This window comes from Psammomys obesus, unplaced genomic scaffold (genome assembly GCF_907164565.1).
Source record: "Psammomys obesus unplaced genomic scaffold, mPsaObe1.curated_primary_1811, whole genome shotgun sequence".
Lineage (NCBI taxonomy): Eukaryota > Metazoa > Chordata > Mammalia > Rodentia > Muridae > Psammomys > Psammomys obesus.
This window is the reverse complement of record NW_026590062.1, coordinates 4,916,602-4,934,460: the sequence shown is the minus strand read 5'-3', so window position 1 is coordinate 4,934,460 and position 17,859 is coordinate 4,916,602. Positions and strand designations below refer to the sequence as shown.

Sequence of the window (17,859 nt, the reverse complement as noted above, 5' to 3'; positions counted from 1 at the left end):
ACTTTCAACATATTCTGAATATTCTGAAAGGAGTTCCTGATCTTTTTTGTGGCCCTCACCAGGTAGCAGTGAACACACCTCACACTCACAATACAGGGCCCTGCTGCGAAGCCACCAGGAACAGAGCTGCACAGACACCAGCCCTCACACCCCCCTGTTCAGCAGGAACCTACTTTCAATAACATTCTCTGGACTCCTCAGCAAGGACTTCTGTATAGTGGGCAGAATCAGATCCTTAAACTCTGAGTGGGACATGAACCGGAGCAAGGGGGCACAGTTGTCCTACAAAGACAGAGAGTCAGGCAGGTGCCTGGGCCTCCTGGGAGGAGTCAAAAGCAGGGCGGTGTCCAGAGCTGATGGGGCGGCAGGTGTGCGGTCCACTCACCAACAAGTACTTCGGAGGCTTCACTTTGCTCACCAGGACATTCTTCACATAGAACTCCAGCAGGGCACTCTACAGGACACGAGGTCCAAGACTTCAGTAATAAGCCGAGGTCCCGCTTTCCATGGCTCCCCACCCTCCTGTGCTCACCGCCAAAGGGAGGGGAGCAGTCATTTCCATGGCCCCTGGGGCAGAGTTTAAAGACCTTGGCAGGGCTCTAACAACCTTGGCTGCTCACTGCTGGCTACATCCACTCCTGTGGACTAGCCGACTAGCCACACTCGCCTTTCCATGCCGCTTCCTGATTTCTCTCTGCCCACAATGCTCCACCCCCCCTTCACTACTTCTCCTTACTCCTAAGTCCTTTCATCACAGAGATGTGTTCCCTGACCCACAGTCCATGTCAGGGAACCCAACTTGCCTAGCTCCTTTGTCACACTTATCAGCTGAATTAACGGGGTGACAATCTCTGATTCCGTTTCACAAGGTCACAGTCTCCTGCACACTGCTGCACCCCTGACTCCGGGCACAGAGTTTGGTGCATGGGATCTGCCCACGGAGGCGAACAGTGAACTATCACCCCAGTGACTACACCAGGACTCACACGAGCTACAGCTATAGGCCACAAGGACTAAGCAAGTTACCCACCCTTCCCTCCAGATGCCCCAGTGCAGCAAGCCCACCATCGCCACGCTGGACACTTGCCTTATGCTGACTGACCACACCCATCTCTTTTTGGTCTGTGCAGAACTGCACCAGCAGCCCCAGCATGCCAGCATAGTTCTGGTTGGGTTCTAGGCTAAGGATAGCTGAGAAGTACTGCTCCACCAGTCCAGGGTTCTGAAAAGGAAACGAAGGCCCCGGAGTTAGCAGGCAGCAGAGGTGCAGAAAAGCATGGCCTCCTCCCCCCATCAGCTCCATTCACCTCCTTCCACAGTTTAGTGAGCTTCTTCACAGCACCATCCACAGCATGCTTGTGGGAGCCGCCCAGCACCTCCAGCAGCAGCAGACACTGCACCTCCACCTGCCAGGGCAGGGAGATATGACTTAGACGCAGGTATCCTGTGACCCTTACAGTATGCCACAGACATTCATCAGGCCTTCTAGATCCCAGCCTCATCCCTACTAGGCTTCTTCCAACCCACCCCTCTTCTCTCTGCCAACCCCTTGTCCTAAATCCCCCCTTTCTTTTTAATGTATATGAGTGGTTTGCCTCCATGTATGTCTGTATACCACATATATGCAGTATCCTTGAAGGCCAAGAACGGCTATCAGATTCCCTGGAACTTCAGTTACCAGTTGTAAACCACCCTGTGGGTGCTGGGAATGAAGCCAGAGTCCTCCACAGGAGCAGCCAGTGCTCTTAACTGCGAGCATCTCTCCAGACCCCTAAATCCAGGCTTTTACTACACTGCTCATTCATGCATTTATTTACTAAATATTTGTTAAACACCTACTATGAGCTAAGATATACACAAGAACAAAGTGCTTTCTTGCACCTTATACTTCAAAGACAGAAAATATTAAACAAAGACACAAATGGAAATGTAGCTCAGAACACAGCATGCATGAAGCCTCAAGTTAAACCCAATAACAATTTTAAAAAGACACATTACACAAAGTCAGTAAGACAGCTGCCATTCAGAAAAAGAACAGGCAATCCTAGCTAACGTACTTATTCGCCTTGCCCTGTCCTTTGTTAAGGACCAAATCCTATAGGCAAGTATGCTGGACACCTGTGATCCCAGCACTCAGGAGGCAGAGGCAGGAGGCTCTCACTGAGTTCCAGGTGAGCCTGGTCTACAGAGTGAGTTCATGGCCAGCCAAGGCTACAAAGTGAGGCAGTCTCAAAATCAATAAAAGAATAAATCTTAAAAAAAATTTTAAAACCACCACAGATACTAACAAACTAACTCCACAGCAGGTGTGTACTAAGTTCTGTAGGAAGTAAGGGACACTTGGCATGGCAGCATGCACTTTTGATCGCAGAACTTGGGAGGCAAAGGCAGTCAGATCTCTGAGGTCCAGGACAGCCATGGCCTGGGGTAAATCTCCAGCACTGGAGCCATTTCCACAGTGCTAGGGACAGCAACAGCTTCTAGACTATTATATCCCTATACACTATGCTAACAACACGTCCTTTTACACCTGGGGGAGATGTCCACAATTTAATAAGCTTGCCCACATCACATCCAGAATTATATTAGGGTTCCTTCGCTAAATTGCTCCAGGCCTTGTTCAAGAGTCACTGTTTCCTCTCAGAAGCCTTGCTCTCACCACCCTTGGCCACATTCCCTGCCCTCCAGGACCCTGCTTTTATAGAGCACTGTACCAGGCTCCATCCCGTATGTCTTCTCCAACAGTGCATAAGCGCCACAGAAGCAGAAGGTCCCTCAGCCATATTCACAGCAGCCCCAGCTTCTAGCACAGTGCCAGCCAGTAAATGGCTGAATTAACATAACAGACAATAGAACCAGCAAAGTAAAAGCCCAGATTCTAGTCCCTGCAACAAGTCATACACCCCTGATGCATTCTGTTCTACAATACAACACTCTATAGCCCAGCCCTCCTGCTCACTGAGCCGGCTGACTCAGCACAGTAACAGCTTTAAGAACTCAGTAGAGATAAGCCAGGGACCTTGCCTGCTACTAACTACCTTGCTAGAAAGCCATTTGTGAACACTGAAACCCACGCTCTGTGAAGGGTTCCAGAGGCAAACTCATACCAATTACTACCAGGGAAACGTGAGCACTCTAACTCGGAACTAACCTACTGCTAATGGCCACTCCACAGTCACCCCTAAAAGTGTGCTGGGGAAGAAAGCAGGGAGGAGGCGGCCAGCCGGCCTGCCTGCCTGCCTCACCTCGCGTAATTTCTGGTCTCTAATGCTGCTAGTGACTCCCACCACAGCACTGCACTCCTCAGTGCCCATGGCCATTGCAAACCTCTCTCTAGCCCTCTCTGCAGCGGGGAAGCGGCTCTGTCAAATCTCATGGCCAAGAGCTACACCTCTAACACTACCTTGCAGAGCCATCGACCACTCGCCCTGACCTACACTAAGCATACCTAGATCAAGAGAAGCTCCCAGCCCAGCCTACCAGGCCATCTCTGAGTGACAGGCAAGTGGGAAGGAGAAACAGAATGTGCAAGGAGCAGGCATAGAAAGAAGAGAATTAGATGACCAAGACGAGAGTCAGAATTTCACTCTATTACCCTGAAATCCAAACATGGGTGCTAGAGTGCTTAGCCAGAGAACAACGTGATCTACATCACTGCATCTTCTGGCACCCCTGCCTTTCAGTGTCTCCTCCTGTCTGGCCTCTCATGAAGGCAGCATCCACATGCCCAGCACCAGGCCCGACACAGATGAATGTGTCCCTACTGTACTCATACTCACCACCAGCACATACTCTGGACAATGTCAACCTGTGAAAACACTTGCGACGCAAGAAATGCTGAAACATCATACACCCGAGTAAAGTTCACCCTCATAGCTCCAAAAACAAGGGGACCTACCAGTTTGTTCCAGATGTCTCCTTGCCGCTTGGCTTTCAGGGGAAAGACAATGCGCACTAGAAGGCAGGTCCAAGTCAGAGCCAGCAAGGCGGCTGAGCCGCTGCTCTTGCTACAAAGGAGAAGGGAGAGGAGAGAGCTTAGCGCAGAGCACCGCCTCCATCACACCAAGGCACAGCATGATGTGGGCCCTCCCTTGCCTCAGTAGTACAGAAAACTGTTCCCCAACACCATCGTGACAACTCAGGACTAGAATCCAGGCCTCACTAACCTCCCAACACTTGGCATTCTCAACATTAAAAACAAATGAAGGTAGAGAGATGGCTCGGAGATTAAGAGCACCGTCTGCTCTTCCAAAGGACCTGGGTTTGATTCTCCCAGCACCCACATGGCAGCTCACAACTGCCTGATCCAGGGGACCTGACAACCTCCTCTGGTGTCTCAGGTACCAGGCACACACATACACACATGCTGCATAGACATACATGCAAGTAAAACAATCACACACAGAAAGTGTAAACAAATAAATAAGGCTTCCCCATCCAGTGCCTTGGGCCCACTGGCTCAACCCACTCCTCAAAAAAAGTCTTCTGTACTAACCTGGTTCTTCTCTCCAGGTGCCACTCAGGACACAAAGGGACAGCTAGGAGTGCTCATACCTGCTCCTCTGCACCAACCTACCTGACAGGACTCCACCAGACCCCGGCCACAGCCTTAAGCGCTCACCTGGGAACACCTGCTTTGGAGCCAACACCTGAAGACTGAAGGGAGTGCAGGAGGTTCTTAGCTGTGGCTTCTGGCTGGACCTCAGCCAGCTGCTGGATGGCTGCCTGCAGGGCTCTGCGCGAGGCTGCATCTCTAACATAGGAAGCAGAAAGGTACATGAGTGATCTCAGCAGAGACAGGGCTGCCTAAGGCAAGCACTGCTCTTTCTGAGGAAAAACTGATGGTACTGTATACATTCCAGTGGATCGGTGATGGAAATACATTCAACAAACCCACCTCACCCCAGAAAGAGCATCGGATGACAAGAAGGGCAGAATCTATGTTCATGATATGTGCCCCATGACTTCAAGCTAGGTTAAATGCCTTTACAATCACAAATAGTGACTGTGTACGTATGCTGAGATATTACAGTGAAGTAGGTACTGTCCCAGGCCTTCATACTAAGGATCACCCACGAGGTATAAAATGGTATCATCTTCACCCTGCAGGTGAAGAAACTGAGGCACTGGGAGCTAAGTAACTTGCTCAGGATCCAGTAGTTAGAACATGGACCTAAGAAATCTGGCTCTACCAAGTGGTGGCTCTACCTACTACTCTGCACCATCTCCCTGATACAGTCTCTCTGTACAACAGTCTAGAATCTGGGTCTCTGTTGGGATTCACCTGTATCGATGCAGAGTCAAGCAGAATAACTTGCAGAGTCCTTTCACTGCTCCCTCTGGCAGATCTGAAAGCAAAGTTTACACACAGACTCAACAACAAGCACAGCGGTGAGCGGCTGCTTACGTCAGACCTGTCAGACAGGACCGCAGCCCCAGACACCCCAGTGAGCCCCAAGGTAAAATCCCAAGGAGAAAAAAAGCAGTATCAAAACACGTGGCACAGGAAAGCTTAAAGTACAACAAACATTTGCTAAACCCATGAGACGGAAGACACACAAGACCTCAACATCTTCCCTCTCCCTAGAGAGGAGGACCAACAAGGCCACACCTGTTCTGCCTCATGACCTGAATGTTGGCTTCACACTATGCTGCTCACTTGGTGATGATCTGGCAGGTCTTTGCTCAGGTAAGTGGTCTAAAAAATTGACATCAAGGACAGACATGGTGACACACGCCTTTAATCCCAGCAGTAGCAGCAGAGCGCTGGGAGTTCAGAAGCCAGCCTGATCTACACAGTAAAACTCTGTCTCAAAAACAGACAGACAGACAGACATATAGCATGAGCCAGATGTGGTGGCACATGCCTACAGTCCCTCCTAGCTACTCAGGAGACTGTACTGTGGCAGGAGGATCGCTGATCCCAGAAGTTTGAAGCCAGCCTGAGTAACAAAACAAAACAGGCTGGCAACGTAGTTTAGTGGGTAAAGAAACATACTGTATAAGCCTGACTTTAATTCAACCCCTGGGACCCATGTAAAGGTAAAACAGAAGAGCTGACTCCCCATGTTCTCTGTCTTCCGTGTGTGTATCTTGATACCTTTACATATATACCATACACACATAATAATAATTTAAAAAAATTGGAAAGTACTATAATCCAGACATGATGATGCACATCTTTAATGTCAGCACTTGGGAGGCGGAGGCAGAGGCAGATAGATCTCTGTAAGTTCAAGGCCAGCCTGGTCTACACAGTGAGTTCAAGGAGAACCAGGGCTACATAGAGACCATGTCTACAAAAAAAACAAAAAACAAAACAAAACAAAACAAAAAAACAATTAAAGTACCATGAGGAGCCAGGAAAGGAAAAAACACCTGTAACTACTGTAACTAGGGGGTTCTGAAAGCTTAAACTTGTTGACAGGTTAGTCAACTCTAGGAAATGCAAAGAGGAAGCATGTGCTGAATAGGATTATCATGGAAGACAGGAGAGAAATGGTGGACTGAAGGCACCTGCACTCAGTGCTGTGCTAAGACTTCATAGACTAATACACGTTGTCCCCACAACGTGGCTGTTAAAGCCACCTTGGGAGGAAGAAACGAACAACAGAAACCCAGGCATCCAGCTAGAAGAGCAGCAGGGCTGAACAAGAGTGCCCTCAAATACCACCGACTCAACCAAGACAAACACTACCCACCAGACCAGGGCATGCAGTCAGCAGAAAAGCTTGTCTGGGGAAAATCCAGCCTACGTTGTGAAATGGATCAAGCCCAGGAAGAGCATTTCCAGTGCCCAAGCGATGAAGAGGAAACAAGTGTAATGCAGAGAGCCAGCCCCTGCAGAGCTCTCACCAGAAGGAAAAAGCCAGATCGCCAGAGCCAGGCCCACGCTGACAGCCCAGGAACAGTAACAGGAAACACTCCCTGGCAGTGTGCCACTGCGTGTACTTGTGCTGAGCACCCGCAAGTGTTCTCATTTACCCACGACACCAACCCTCAGGGTGCCACTAGCTTCGTGCTCACCTTGGACTCAGAGGATTAGATTGGAATGCCAGCACTCATAAAGAAGGTTGGGTTTTCACATCACAGCACTTCATAAACACTGAATTATAGAATTTCAGGGTGCCAGAAAAGCAGTCACCCTCAGAAGATTCAGAGTGGTTCATAAACCCGGACATAAAAGCCAAACTTACTCCATAAACTGGGTATAGGGATGTAGGACTTGACAGCTGCTCTGCAGGGAAGGTCGCCATCGCAGCTCAGTACATGTACACACTTGGTGTCATCACCCAGCAACCTTAGCTAGACAGGGCTTTGCTGAGACAGTAACCTCCGAGGAGGCATAAAATTTTACACAAGCGCACTCACACGCACACACGAAGGGACAGCGCAGAAGCTCACACACAGCAGCTGACTACTTACAGCTTTTACAAGCTTGGCTGTCACCCAGGCGACAGCAGGTTCAAAGTAGCAAGTGAGAATGTGAGGGAAGGCTGCTAGGAAAAGCCAGCAGTGATAGGTAACACTGGGGAGGCTGAGGCAGGACAGTCATGAGCTAGAAGCCAGCTGGTCCATCCAGTGAAACCCTGTGTCTTGCAAGGGAGGAGGACAGAAAGTAGGCTGGCTGGTCAGTCAAAGTTCAGTGTGGTGGCCACATCTATCATCCCAGCACTAAGAGCTAAAAAGGATATAATAGTTCAAGGCCATTATAGGGAGTCCTTTGCTCAAACCACCACCTCTCCCGAAAAAGAAAAAAGATTAGTAAAATCAAACACCTATAGCAAACGTTATCAGAAGGCATCAGAAAACATGGATCTCTCTCTTTTTAAATTTAATTGGGGCTGGCTTACAGTTTCAGCGGTCAATTATCATCATGGTAAGAAGCACGGTGGCACATAGGCAGGCATGGTGCTAGAGAAAGATCTGAGAATTCAGATCTCTCAATCTGAACAGACTTAGGGTCCTTAACTGGCTGAAGCGGAAGTTCTGGTTTCTTTGTAAGTTCAGTTCTGTTGTGTAAATATGCTTTTGTTTTAGTCCCAAGTATGGGATTTTCCTTGGGCTGTAGTTTGTCCACACCTGTTAATTGTCTCATGCTTGTCTTGTGTGGCTCAGCTGGTTACGGCCTTCCATGTGCAGCAAGAAGAGGGGTGTGGTCTAGAGCGCAAAGGGCATAAACTGAGTGCCCAGAAAGAGAAGGTGTGGTGTGCATGTGGCGTGCAGCAGTCGGGACAGACAGATGGAGAGAAACACTGAGGGGTGCAGAGCGTGGAGGAGGCTGCTGGCTACGTCTGCCATTGACAGAGATTGGTACAGAGCCCTAGAGAATCCATTGACCCTAAACAGCCTGGCTAAGCCAAGGAGTCTGGGTTCCCTCTCCCCACTAACCTTCTCTCTATTTAGGGTTGGGAGGTTGGAAGGGAGGTAGAGACATAAATAAAATAGACCCCAAATAAAATAGAGTTTTAAAAATGAGCACTATACTGGCCAACCACCTGCTACCACCTTCTTATGTCTATGGACAGAGAAAGAACAGTGTCCTAAATCAAAAATGTCCTTGTGCCCAGTATACTACTCAAGAAAGACTGGTCTATCTTTTAGACTATGACTAGAAGGGCATGGTGGCACATGCCATTAATTCTAGCACTCAGGGAGGTAAAGGTAGGTGGATCGATGTGAGCCTGACGCCAGTCTGATCTAGAACAGTCCAGGACAGCCAAGGCTACACAGAAAGACCCTATCTCAAAAAAGCAAAAACAAACAAACAAACAAACAAACAAAACAACAACAACAAAACATTTTGAATCAACATAGTTAAAACTATAAATGACTTCAGTACCTACCTGCACTGACCCAAATGTTTCAACTGTTTTGTCGCATGTTAAAAAAAAAAGGTGAAGGCAGAAGTCGGTCAGGGGAGAAAGAAGGTGAGAGAGCACAACTGACTTCCCAAGGAGCCAGCACCGCAGGTACGGGGTGAATACACACCTTTTCCAGCAATACATCTCCCCAGTTCGCTGAGAATTTCCCTCCGCTCCTTCACACTAGCTGTTGTCACCTTCACAGCAAAACGCTTTAGTGTCTCAGAAACCTGTGAAGACCAAACCCACAGAAAATTTCACTGGTCAGGTGACAAAACAATGAAAGGGTGTGCACAGGACAGACCTGCCACAATCTTTACAGCAGGGCTGTCATAGGCAGCAGCCTCTGTGCATTATGGGGTTTTAGCAGCATTTCTCAGCTCCACCCACTAACTGCAACCAGTAGTAGTCCATTCCCCTCCTGCCCCAGTTCTGACAATCATGTCTCCAGACAGTCAAATCTCCAGGGACAGGGGACAAAAATCACTCACAGTTTAGACGAACAATTTTAATCCAATCTTTTTTAAACTTGGGTGTTGATGGTTATATTTACTATTGATGTATCTTTTAGCTAGGCAGCAGTTATTCCTAAACCAGGAATAAAATCACCACACAGAGACTGGGATTTATTTAATTAACCTAGAGCAAAACACTGGGCAATGATTACTCCATCCTAAACCTCCAAACCCGCATAGTTTCCTATCATTCAGATTTTACCCATTATACTTGCTTTTAGTCATATCTAATGTCTGGTACTTCTCTCCACGTGATTCCAAGACCTCTCCCCCAATTCTCTCTCCTCTTGCCATTCGCTTCCTTCTCCTCCCCTCTCTAGACTAGGATGTCCCACCCTATCCTCTCCATTGCTCAGCCATTGTGGCTGTTTTTTTTTTTTGTTGTTTGTTTTTTTTTAAACTGACAATGTAGAGAACAAATGGTGGCATGTTTACACAAACCTGAGACAGGTGATGCTTAGAATAATGTCTGGATTGAAACCAGACAGTGGAGGGGGGAAATCAGCATTTAAATGATCAAGAGTAAATTGTATACACTCCAAAAGAACATTATACCAACATTTGGGCAGGAAAAGCAAAAATCCAAAAACCTCTAGACAGAAAGCATCCTTTTTGAAATAACCCAAATGAATACCCCTGGCTGATGACTACTTGGGGAGAGGAGCCATTTTTCTTGCTTTTGTTGTTGTTGTTGTTGTTGGTTGGTTGGTTGCTTGCTTGCTTGCTTGCTTGCTTTGGTTTTTGAGACAGGGTTTCTCTATGCAGCCTTGACTGTCCTGGAACTCACTTTGTAGACTAGGCTGGCCTTGAACTCACAAAGATCCAATTGCCTCTACTTCCTGAGCACTGGGATTAAAGGTGTGTGCAACCACCATCCAGATGGGAATCATTCTTCCTTCGGATGTGACCACTGGCGGGCTGCACCAGCTCCAGTGGGTAGCCCACACCCATATGGGCTGCACCAGCTCCAGTGGGTAGCCCCACACCCATATGGGCGTAGTCAGAACTGACTGTACTAAATACCAAGCCTGAAAATTCAAATGTTAAAGGAGAGAATGGACTCCCTCAAGTTGGTCCTCTGACTTCCACACATGCAACGTGGCATGGATACACAAGAGAGCTCTCATGCACACATACAAACACACACAAAATAAATAATTTTAAAGGGGGTGGGGCTAGAGAGATGGCTCAGTGTTTAAGAGCACTTGTTGCTCTAGCAGAAGACTGAAGTTCGGTTCTCAGCACCCACGTGGCAGCTCACAACCACCTGACACCCACTTGAGACCTCTGCATATACCAGGAACAGAGTACACACACACACACACACACACACACACACACACACACACATACATACATACATACAGGCACTCACACAGACACATGAAATAGAATAAGATTCTTTAACTGAATGAATGTGGGAGGGACTGTATCGGAGTACTCAGGGATCGGGAGAGCTGGGGTGGATATGATCAAGACACACTATCTGCATGTATGACACTCTAACAGAACAAATAAATTTCTTTTAAAAAGACAGTACAAGGGCTGGAGAGATGGCTCAGAGGTTAAGAGCACTGGCTGCTCTTCCAGAGGTCTTGAGTTCAATTCCCAGTAACCACATGTTGGTTCACAACCATCCATAGTGAGATCTAGTGGCCTCTTCTGGCATGCAGGTGTATATGCAGACAGAACATTGTATACATAATAATAAATAAATCTTAAAAAAAAAAAAAAAAGACAGTACAAGTTAGGCATGGTAACATACGCCTTTAATCCCAGCAGGAGGCAGAAAAATTTCAGTGAGTTCAAGGCCTGCCTGGTCTACATAAAGAGACTGTTTCAAATAAATAAACAAACAGCAGTACTTTTTTCATGTGTAAACTATACTTCAAAAATCCTAAAAACAAAAAAACTGAATATGATTCCAGGAAATGGACAGAGATCTAGACTAACCAGAACTTAAAAGGTTAATTTCTGATTTAAAATTAAGCAAATTTAAGAACTGTGGGTAAGACACAGAGGGCAAACTGAGTTTGAGAAAGAAACGAGCCCTATCTAAAAAGGACCTACTATGTGCCAAGCAGGCTCTCCCTGGCCACTCCAGCAGAGCAGAAGCACACACTGCTAAACGTGAAAGACCATGAGGCTGGATCCCAGCTCTGCTCTCACTAGCTGCGGAAACCACGTCAAACGACTTCACCTCTAATCTTCCGTTTCTCTATCTACCCACAGTTAACAGCACTTACCTCATGGGACTAGTATGGCTATTACTTCATGTTCATCGAAAGCACCAAATTGCCTACTACCACTACTGAGCCTGTAGGGCAGTATCAGCACTCCCATCTCCCATTTCCACGACAGAAGTCTCTGCCCCAAAGTGGAGCCAATGGCCACGGCACCCATGTTCTCAGAACTAACCCCGAAGCCACACAGATCTATAAAAGGACACCACCATCTCCACCAGCCTCCACCATCTGACTTAACACAGTTGCAGTCTGGCTTTGAGTCTGTGAGCATTCTCAGAAACCTGGGAAACCTGCCCTAAGCAGCAGTCTGCAGACTTCCTGGGGGCAGGCTGGGATCCATGAGGCAATCAAGTGTTTAGAGTAGGGCGGAGTGCTGTTTTTGAGGGTGCCTCAGTCACAGGCAGCTCAAACTACCAGCATGATTCACATGTACGAACACAGAACAATGTTTTTCGTGTAGGTTTTGGGGAGGGGTGTACACGAGTGTAGAGACTAGGGAACAACTTGTGGGGTCTCATACAGTGGGGGCCCTGGGTATTGGACTTGACTTGGCCATCAGGTCTGGCTGCAACAAGTTCTACCTACTGAGCCATCCTGCCAGTCCTGCTTTTTCTTTAATGTTTAAGTTCCTGGTATAATTCTCTTGGCAATGAATACAATGATGTCCAAACTTATAAACTATTTCTTGCTGTGATTTTTTTTTTTTTTTTTTTTTTTTTTTAGGATGCGTGTGTTTTGTTTTGTTTTTCTTGAGACAGCATCTCTCCATAGAGCCCTAGCTGTTCTGGCACCCACTGCATAGACCAAGCTGGCCTTGAACTCAGAGATCTGCCTCCATCATGACTGCTGAGAGTAAAAGTAAGTGCCACCACACCTGGCCCTGCTTTGGTTATTTGAAGTGTTCTTACTTTCATGAGCACATAACCAGGAATTCTAAGCGTGTTTCCCAAGCCTGAGCCTAGCCAGCACTTTAACAGTCATCTCCACTTTTCTTGCACCGTGTCTCCTGACATCTCCACTTTTCTTGCACCGTGTCTCCTGACTTTTCTGTTTTCCCACCATCTGGCCTCCATGCCCTGACCCCACCACTCTCCGAATCTCAGCAAGAGCAGCCCTGCGCTTTAGAATGAGCAGCTGAGGTGGTTAGTGTTTGAAGCCTACCCAGCCTGCGCTTACTACACCGTGCTCCTTCTGCCGCCCAGCACTATTTCCTTGGAGTTAACAATTGTCCTTCTCACCATCACCTGTTTGTCTTGTTTTACCTAACCTTATTAATCATTCAACTCAAACTCTTAGTTGTATATCTTCATTCCAGAAAATTCTTTCCTTCCACCTGAAGGGGGCTCTGAGTTTTCTGACCTATCCCAATTTGGCAGGTAGTGCGTGGTGTGGTGTGGGAGTGTTCGTGTCAGGTAACCGACATCAACTGCACCAGTGTCTGTGTGTGAAGAGTGTCATTTCATCACGAAAAGGTTCGCCTCCTAATCAAGTTTGCCAAGACCCAGAATCATTTTCCTTCAGAATACTGACACTATTGTATTTCTCTATTGAATACTAATCTTTAGCTGTGGTTGGGAAGGCCAAAGCCATTGTAACTTTTTGTTGTTGTTGTTCAAACAGGGCCTCACTATGCACCTAGGTGTACCTCCAACTCCAATCCTCCTGTGTTGGGGTTATAGGAATGCCTCATTCTGACTTTGATCTTTTGGGGGACATCTGGCTTTTCTTTCTAGAAGCTCCTAGATTTTTTTTTTTTAAGATTATGAAATTTCATAGTAATATGCTTTGTTGTGAGTCTGTTTTATCCACTGTGAGGAGAACTCTGGTCTAGAAACATACCCATCAACTGGGGGAAAGTTTCTTGAATTATTTTGTTAACAATTTCCTTAAAGATTGATCCTAGATTAGTGCTCACAGCACTGGGCCTAATGTTTTAGGATCACTGTTAAGTCACAAACCGTAAGACAAACAGCTGAGGTGCCTACTTAACATAACATATCGACCTGGCCACCAGGTTCTCCCAGCATCCCTCAGTCTCTGTTACAGGGACTAAAACCTCCAACTCTCCAGCCTAGGGAATAGGCTGCCCTTCCTCTGCTCTTCCCTATGTAATCCAAACATCTTGGTCACCCACCCTTTTGTACCTGGCCCCCCTCTCTTCCCTGTCCTCCTCCTTACCCCTCCTCACATAGCTCAGTCACATCCACTCTGGCCCTCCCAGATGTCCCTGTGTCTGGCCATGCTCTCCCTTTTATCTACAATATACTTTCTACTCCATCATATCCAGAAGCAGCATGTCCTTTCCTTTTTACTTCTTTTTTTCTTTCAGTCTGAAGAGAGAAAACTCTCCTACCATCATGGGAAAGGGACTCTGATGGCATCTACGGTCACCCTCAGTTCCATTAGCTCCACCTTTCAAAGATTCTGCTATGTAGTTCAGACTGGGTCTGAGTTTCTTAGCTCATGAGTCAGGACTCATTTCCTTCATTGTTCAACTCTCTGTATCTCAGCCAGGTGCAGTGGCACACGCCTGCAATCCCAGTGTCAGGAGGCAGAGGCAGTCGGATCTCTGTGAGTTTGAGGCCAGCCTGGTCTACAGAGGGAGTTCCAGGATAGCCAAGGCTACACCCTGTAAGAAAAACCAAATAAGTAATCTGCATCTCTTATCATCACTTTCTAGCTTCCAAAAATCTGCTACTATTGTCTGTGTTCGCCACCACCCCACCCCACCCCCGCCACCTTCCCTTTGTTGGGTTCGCTTTTGCTACCCTAGGAACACACGGCCTCCAGCATCTAAGACACATATACCATCACGGAGCCATGCCCTCAGCCCTAAAATATCTTGTGGGGGGGGGAGGGGAGCTAGGGACAGAACCTTGGGTCTCATAAATGCTAAGCAAGCGTTTCCACCACTGAGTCACCCACAGTCTAGAGAGAGATAATGTGTATGCGGATGTGCGCACACGTGTGTTCAGATGCACGCATGTCACAGTGTGTGTGTGTCCAGGTCAGAGGACCACTTTCAGGAGTCAGTCTCTCCTTCCACCAAGGGATACAGCAGCCAAACCCGGGTCATTAGGCCAGCACAGCGGCGAACACTTTTACCCAATAACCACCTTGCTGGCCCCAGTTTATTATTGTTTAAATCCTTCACTAACCATGGTGAGGTTTGAGAAAATGGGGAAAATATATGTGTGTGTATATATATACACACACACACTACCCCCTGCCTCCCAATATAGTAACAATAAACTTTTTTTTTTTTTTTTTGAGACAAGGTTTCAAAGAGTAGCCCTGGATGGTGTGGAACTTACAGAGATCCCTCTGTCTCTCCACTGTGGTAATAAAAAAAAAAGCATGTGCCACTACACTAGGCAATAACATCGCATTAAAATCATAACTACAGTTTCTCTCACAAATATGAAAGAACCTTTCATATTTGAAAAAGAAGCCAAGGCTCTTCTTTTTCTTCATCAGAAACTGAGAGGCTGGGACTAGCTTAAAATATAGCCCTTGTCTAGCATGCATGAGGCCCTGGGCAGGACCCCTGGCACTGCCAAGGAAAATGTGAATAGTTACCCACTGAAAACTTTGCTGCAACAAAACTGAGGAAGAACATACTAAGATCCTTTAGGAGTCACAATGGATGTTGGAAAGATCGGCTGCCTTGCCTTCCAAGTTCACAGGTGTCTCTGTAGATAGCACTGCCCAAGAAAGAGAATTTTCCAAGATGACAGAAATGCTCTCAAGTCAGGCTGCTACATCAGGTGCTAGACATGTGTGACTTAAATGCTTAGCACACGTGATCTGAAACTTTATTTTCATTTAATTCTGACTAACTTCAGTAAACCTTATGGCTATTTTAGTACTAGACAAGGGTTGCTGTACTACTGAACAGACAAGTTTTTGTTGTTGTTTTTGGTTTTTCAAGACAAGGTTTCTCTGTGTAGCCTTGGCTGTAGATCAGGCTGGCCTCGAACTCACAAATTCGCCTACTTCTGACTCTCTGAGTGCTGGTATTAAAGTGCACCACCACTGCCTGGCCTTAATCTACATTTTTTTTAAAGGGGACGGGGTTGGGGACGGGAAGAAGGAGAATAAAGAATACGGTGAAAAGCTTCCTTTTCACCTTCCACACATCTACAAAAGAGGCTGAGATGGACAAAGGGCTATCCTCAACTCCTCCCTGAACCGCAACGTACCCACAGGTGTTAACACTCAAAAGTGTCAAGACTCTTCCTACGTGAAGACAATTCTGTGATCTCACTCAGGACCCAGTACCAACAGCCAAACGACATGAAATCTTCCCAACAACCCTATGAAATAGGTATTATTTCAACACCGTTTTATATAAAAAGGTTGAGACTCAGAGGGATAATGTCATTTATGTAATGCCTTGGAGAAATCAAGGAACAGAGAGACTCGACTCCGAACCCGTATAAACATAAAGGCTACATTCGAAGTCCCCGCATGGGGTGGGGGTGGGTCTCCGCATTGCCCCGCGGCTCATGGTCACAGGCTCTGGAGAACCGTGGCATGTTCCGAGGGGAAGCTCTGCAACCGACCCAGCGGGAACGAGCACAGCAGGGCGCCAGCTGCCCCGAAAAAGCCGAAACCCCGGACTCTTCGAGCCCAGGGTCGCTCTGCCCGTCTGGGCCGGGCCGAGCCTCGAAGCGTGAGGAGCCGGGCCCCCGCCGCCTCCCTCTGCGCCCTCCACGGCTGTCAGCCCCGCAGCCTCCGACAGAGAGCTCCCGCCACCGCCGCCCGCGCTCCAGCCCCGCCGCCCGCCGCGTTGGCCCCGGGGCCGCCCGCCTCACCTGCGTGTCCGCCGCCATCCTGCCGGAGCCCATTCCGGAACCGCTTCCGGAGCACTTCCGGGTCATAGCGGGGCCCACGCGGCACGGCGAGGGCCTGGCGCCCCCGGGCGGGAGGGCGGCCGCAGGAGGTCGCGCGCCGGAGGTCCGGGACGCGGGCCGTTCTCAGTCCAGCCTCTGGGAAGATGCCCTGCAGCTCCAGCATCCTTGGGCATCGCGGATCCAGTCCCATCGGGCGGTTCCTGAAAGCTCTGCGTTCTTCGGAGCCACTAAATGTCGCTTCCTGGGCTCCGGAAGCGGAGCCCAAAGAACTAGCCTCACGTCCAGGTTAGAGCAGGTGGATGAGACGCGGGGGAGGGATGCAGGGATGTCTAGGGAATTGCTGCGTGGTCCTGCTGGGCGCTTAAGCCGCAGATGGCTGGGGACAGGGGTTAGGAAGAGCTTCGTGTCTTTGGAGAATGATTTAATTTTTACTCCGACTCTAGAGTTTGCTTTGAGTGTGCTGTCTCCAGGCTCCTTGTTGGCCCTCAGCCGCGGCTTTCAAACTGTTGACACCGACTTAAAATAAGCTAACTGTGCACATCTGTAGTACACAAGGTTCATAATACTTAGATCCCAGCCAGCTTTTAAAATCCAGAGTTCAGACACCTGACACTGAGTGCCTATATGAACTGACATCAAACTACTGTTTTAGAGATTAGAAATCTGGCCTACTTTTGTCTGCACCTTCTACGGTCACCACCAGGTGACCGTAGGCTGAAAATATTTCTAGCAAGTCCTACCACCTTTCACTTTTATATAGCACGTTGTTCTAAATGCTTTCCACCCCCACCCCCCAGCTAGAACATGAAGCATCCCTCCATACACACTTGCCAGTTATCTACTGTCCCTGTGTTCAAGTTATGCCTTGTACTACCCCAATTGTATTATTTCATCAAAGCCAGCCCTGTGTAGTCCACATCCAGATTCAACTGCACATCTCAGCTACACAAACACATGGTTATTAACTTCATCAGTACTAGACATAGAAATGACTGTAACTACTGCACCCAGGTTGAGGAAGATCAATTTCTACAGCTTAGGTTAGAGTGCCTCCTCAGGAAAGTGACATCAATGGCTCAGTGTGGAAAAGTGCTTTCTGGTCACCTCAGTTCAGTCCCCAAGACTGACCTGCATGTTCCTGAGCTACATGCAAAACTTCAACAAGACCATGCTCCCAGACCTGAACACTTGGAACTCAGAATTTCCAACAGTAGCTTTGATACCAGTTTCAACTTAGCTCTAGGTCTTTTATCAGGTCCCTTCCCACAAGGTTTCTGTGTAGCCTTTGCTGTCTTGGGACTAAAATCTGTAGACCAAGCTAACCTTGCACCTAAGAGGCCTGCCTCTGCCTCCCTGGGGGTATTGAGATTAAATACTC

General features: G+C 47.9%; 1 protein-coding gene across 2 annotated transcripts in view; it reads right to left on the bottom strand.

The window, feature by feature from the left end:
- The window catches only part of Gcn1 (GCN1 activator of EIF2AK4), a 62,658-nt gene extending 46,184 nt beyond the window's left edge, over nt 1-16,474 (bottom strand). For both annotated transcript variants that reach the window (XM_055605722.1, XM_055605723.1), the window contains exons 1-9: nt 16,443-16,474; nt 8,992-9,094; nt 5,285-5,348; nt 4,622-4,753; nt 3,899-4,007; nt 1,308-1,406; nt 1,088-1,222; nt 386-454; nt 174-282 (exon numbers count right to left, since the gene is read on the bottom strand). In XM_055605722.1, coding sequence (XP_055461697.1) covers nt 174-282; nt 386-454; nt 1,088-1,222; nt 1,308-1,406; nt 3,899-4,007; nt 4,622-4,753; nt 5,285-5,348; nt 8,992-9,094; nt 16,443-16,460 — 838 coding nt within the window. In that variant the 5' untranslated portion in view covers nt 16,461-16,474. The remainder of the gene's footprint in view (nt 1-173; nt 283-385; nt 455-1,087; nt 1,223-1,307; nt 1,407-3,898; nt 4,008-4,621; nt 4,754-5,284; nt 5,349-8,991; nt 9,095-16,442) is intronic.
- Between the last annotated feature and the right edge of the window lie 1,385 nt (nt 16,475-17,859).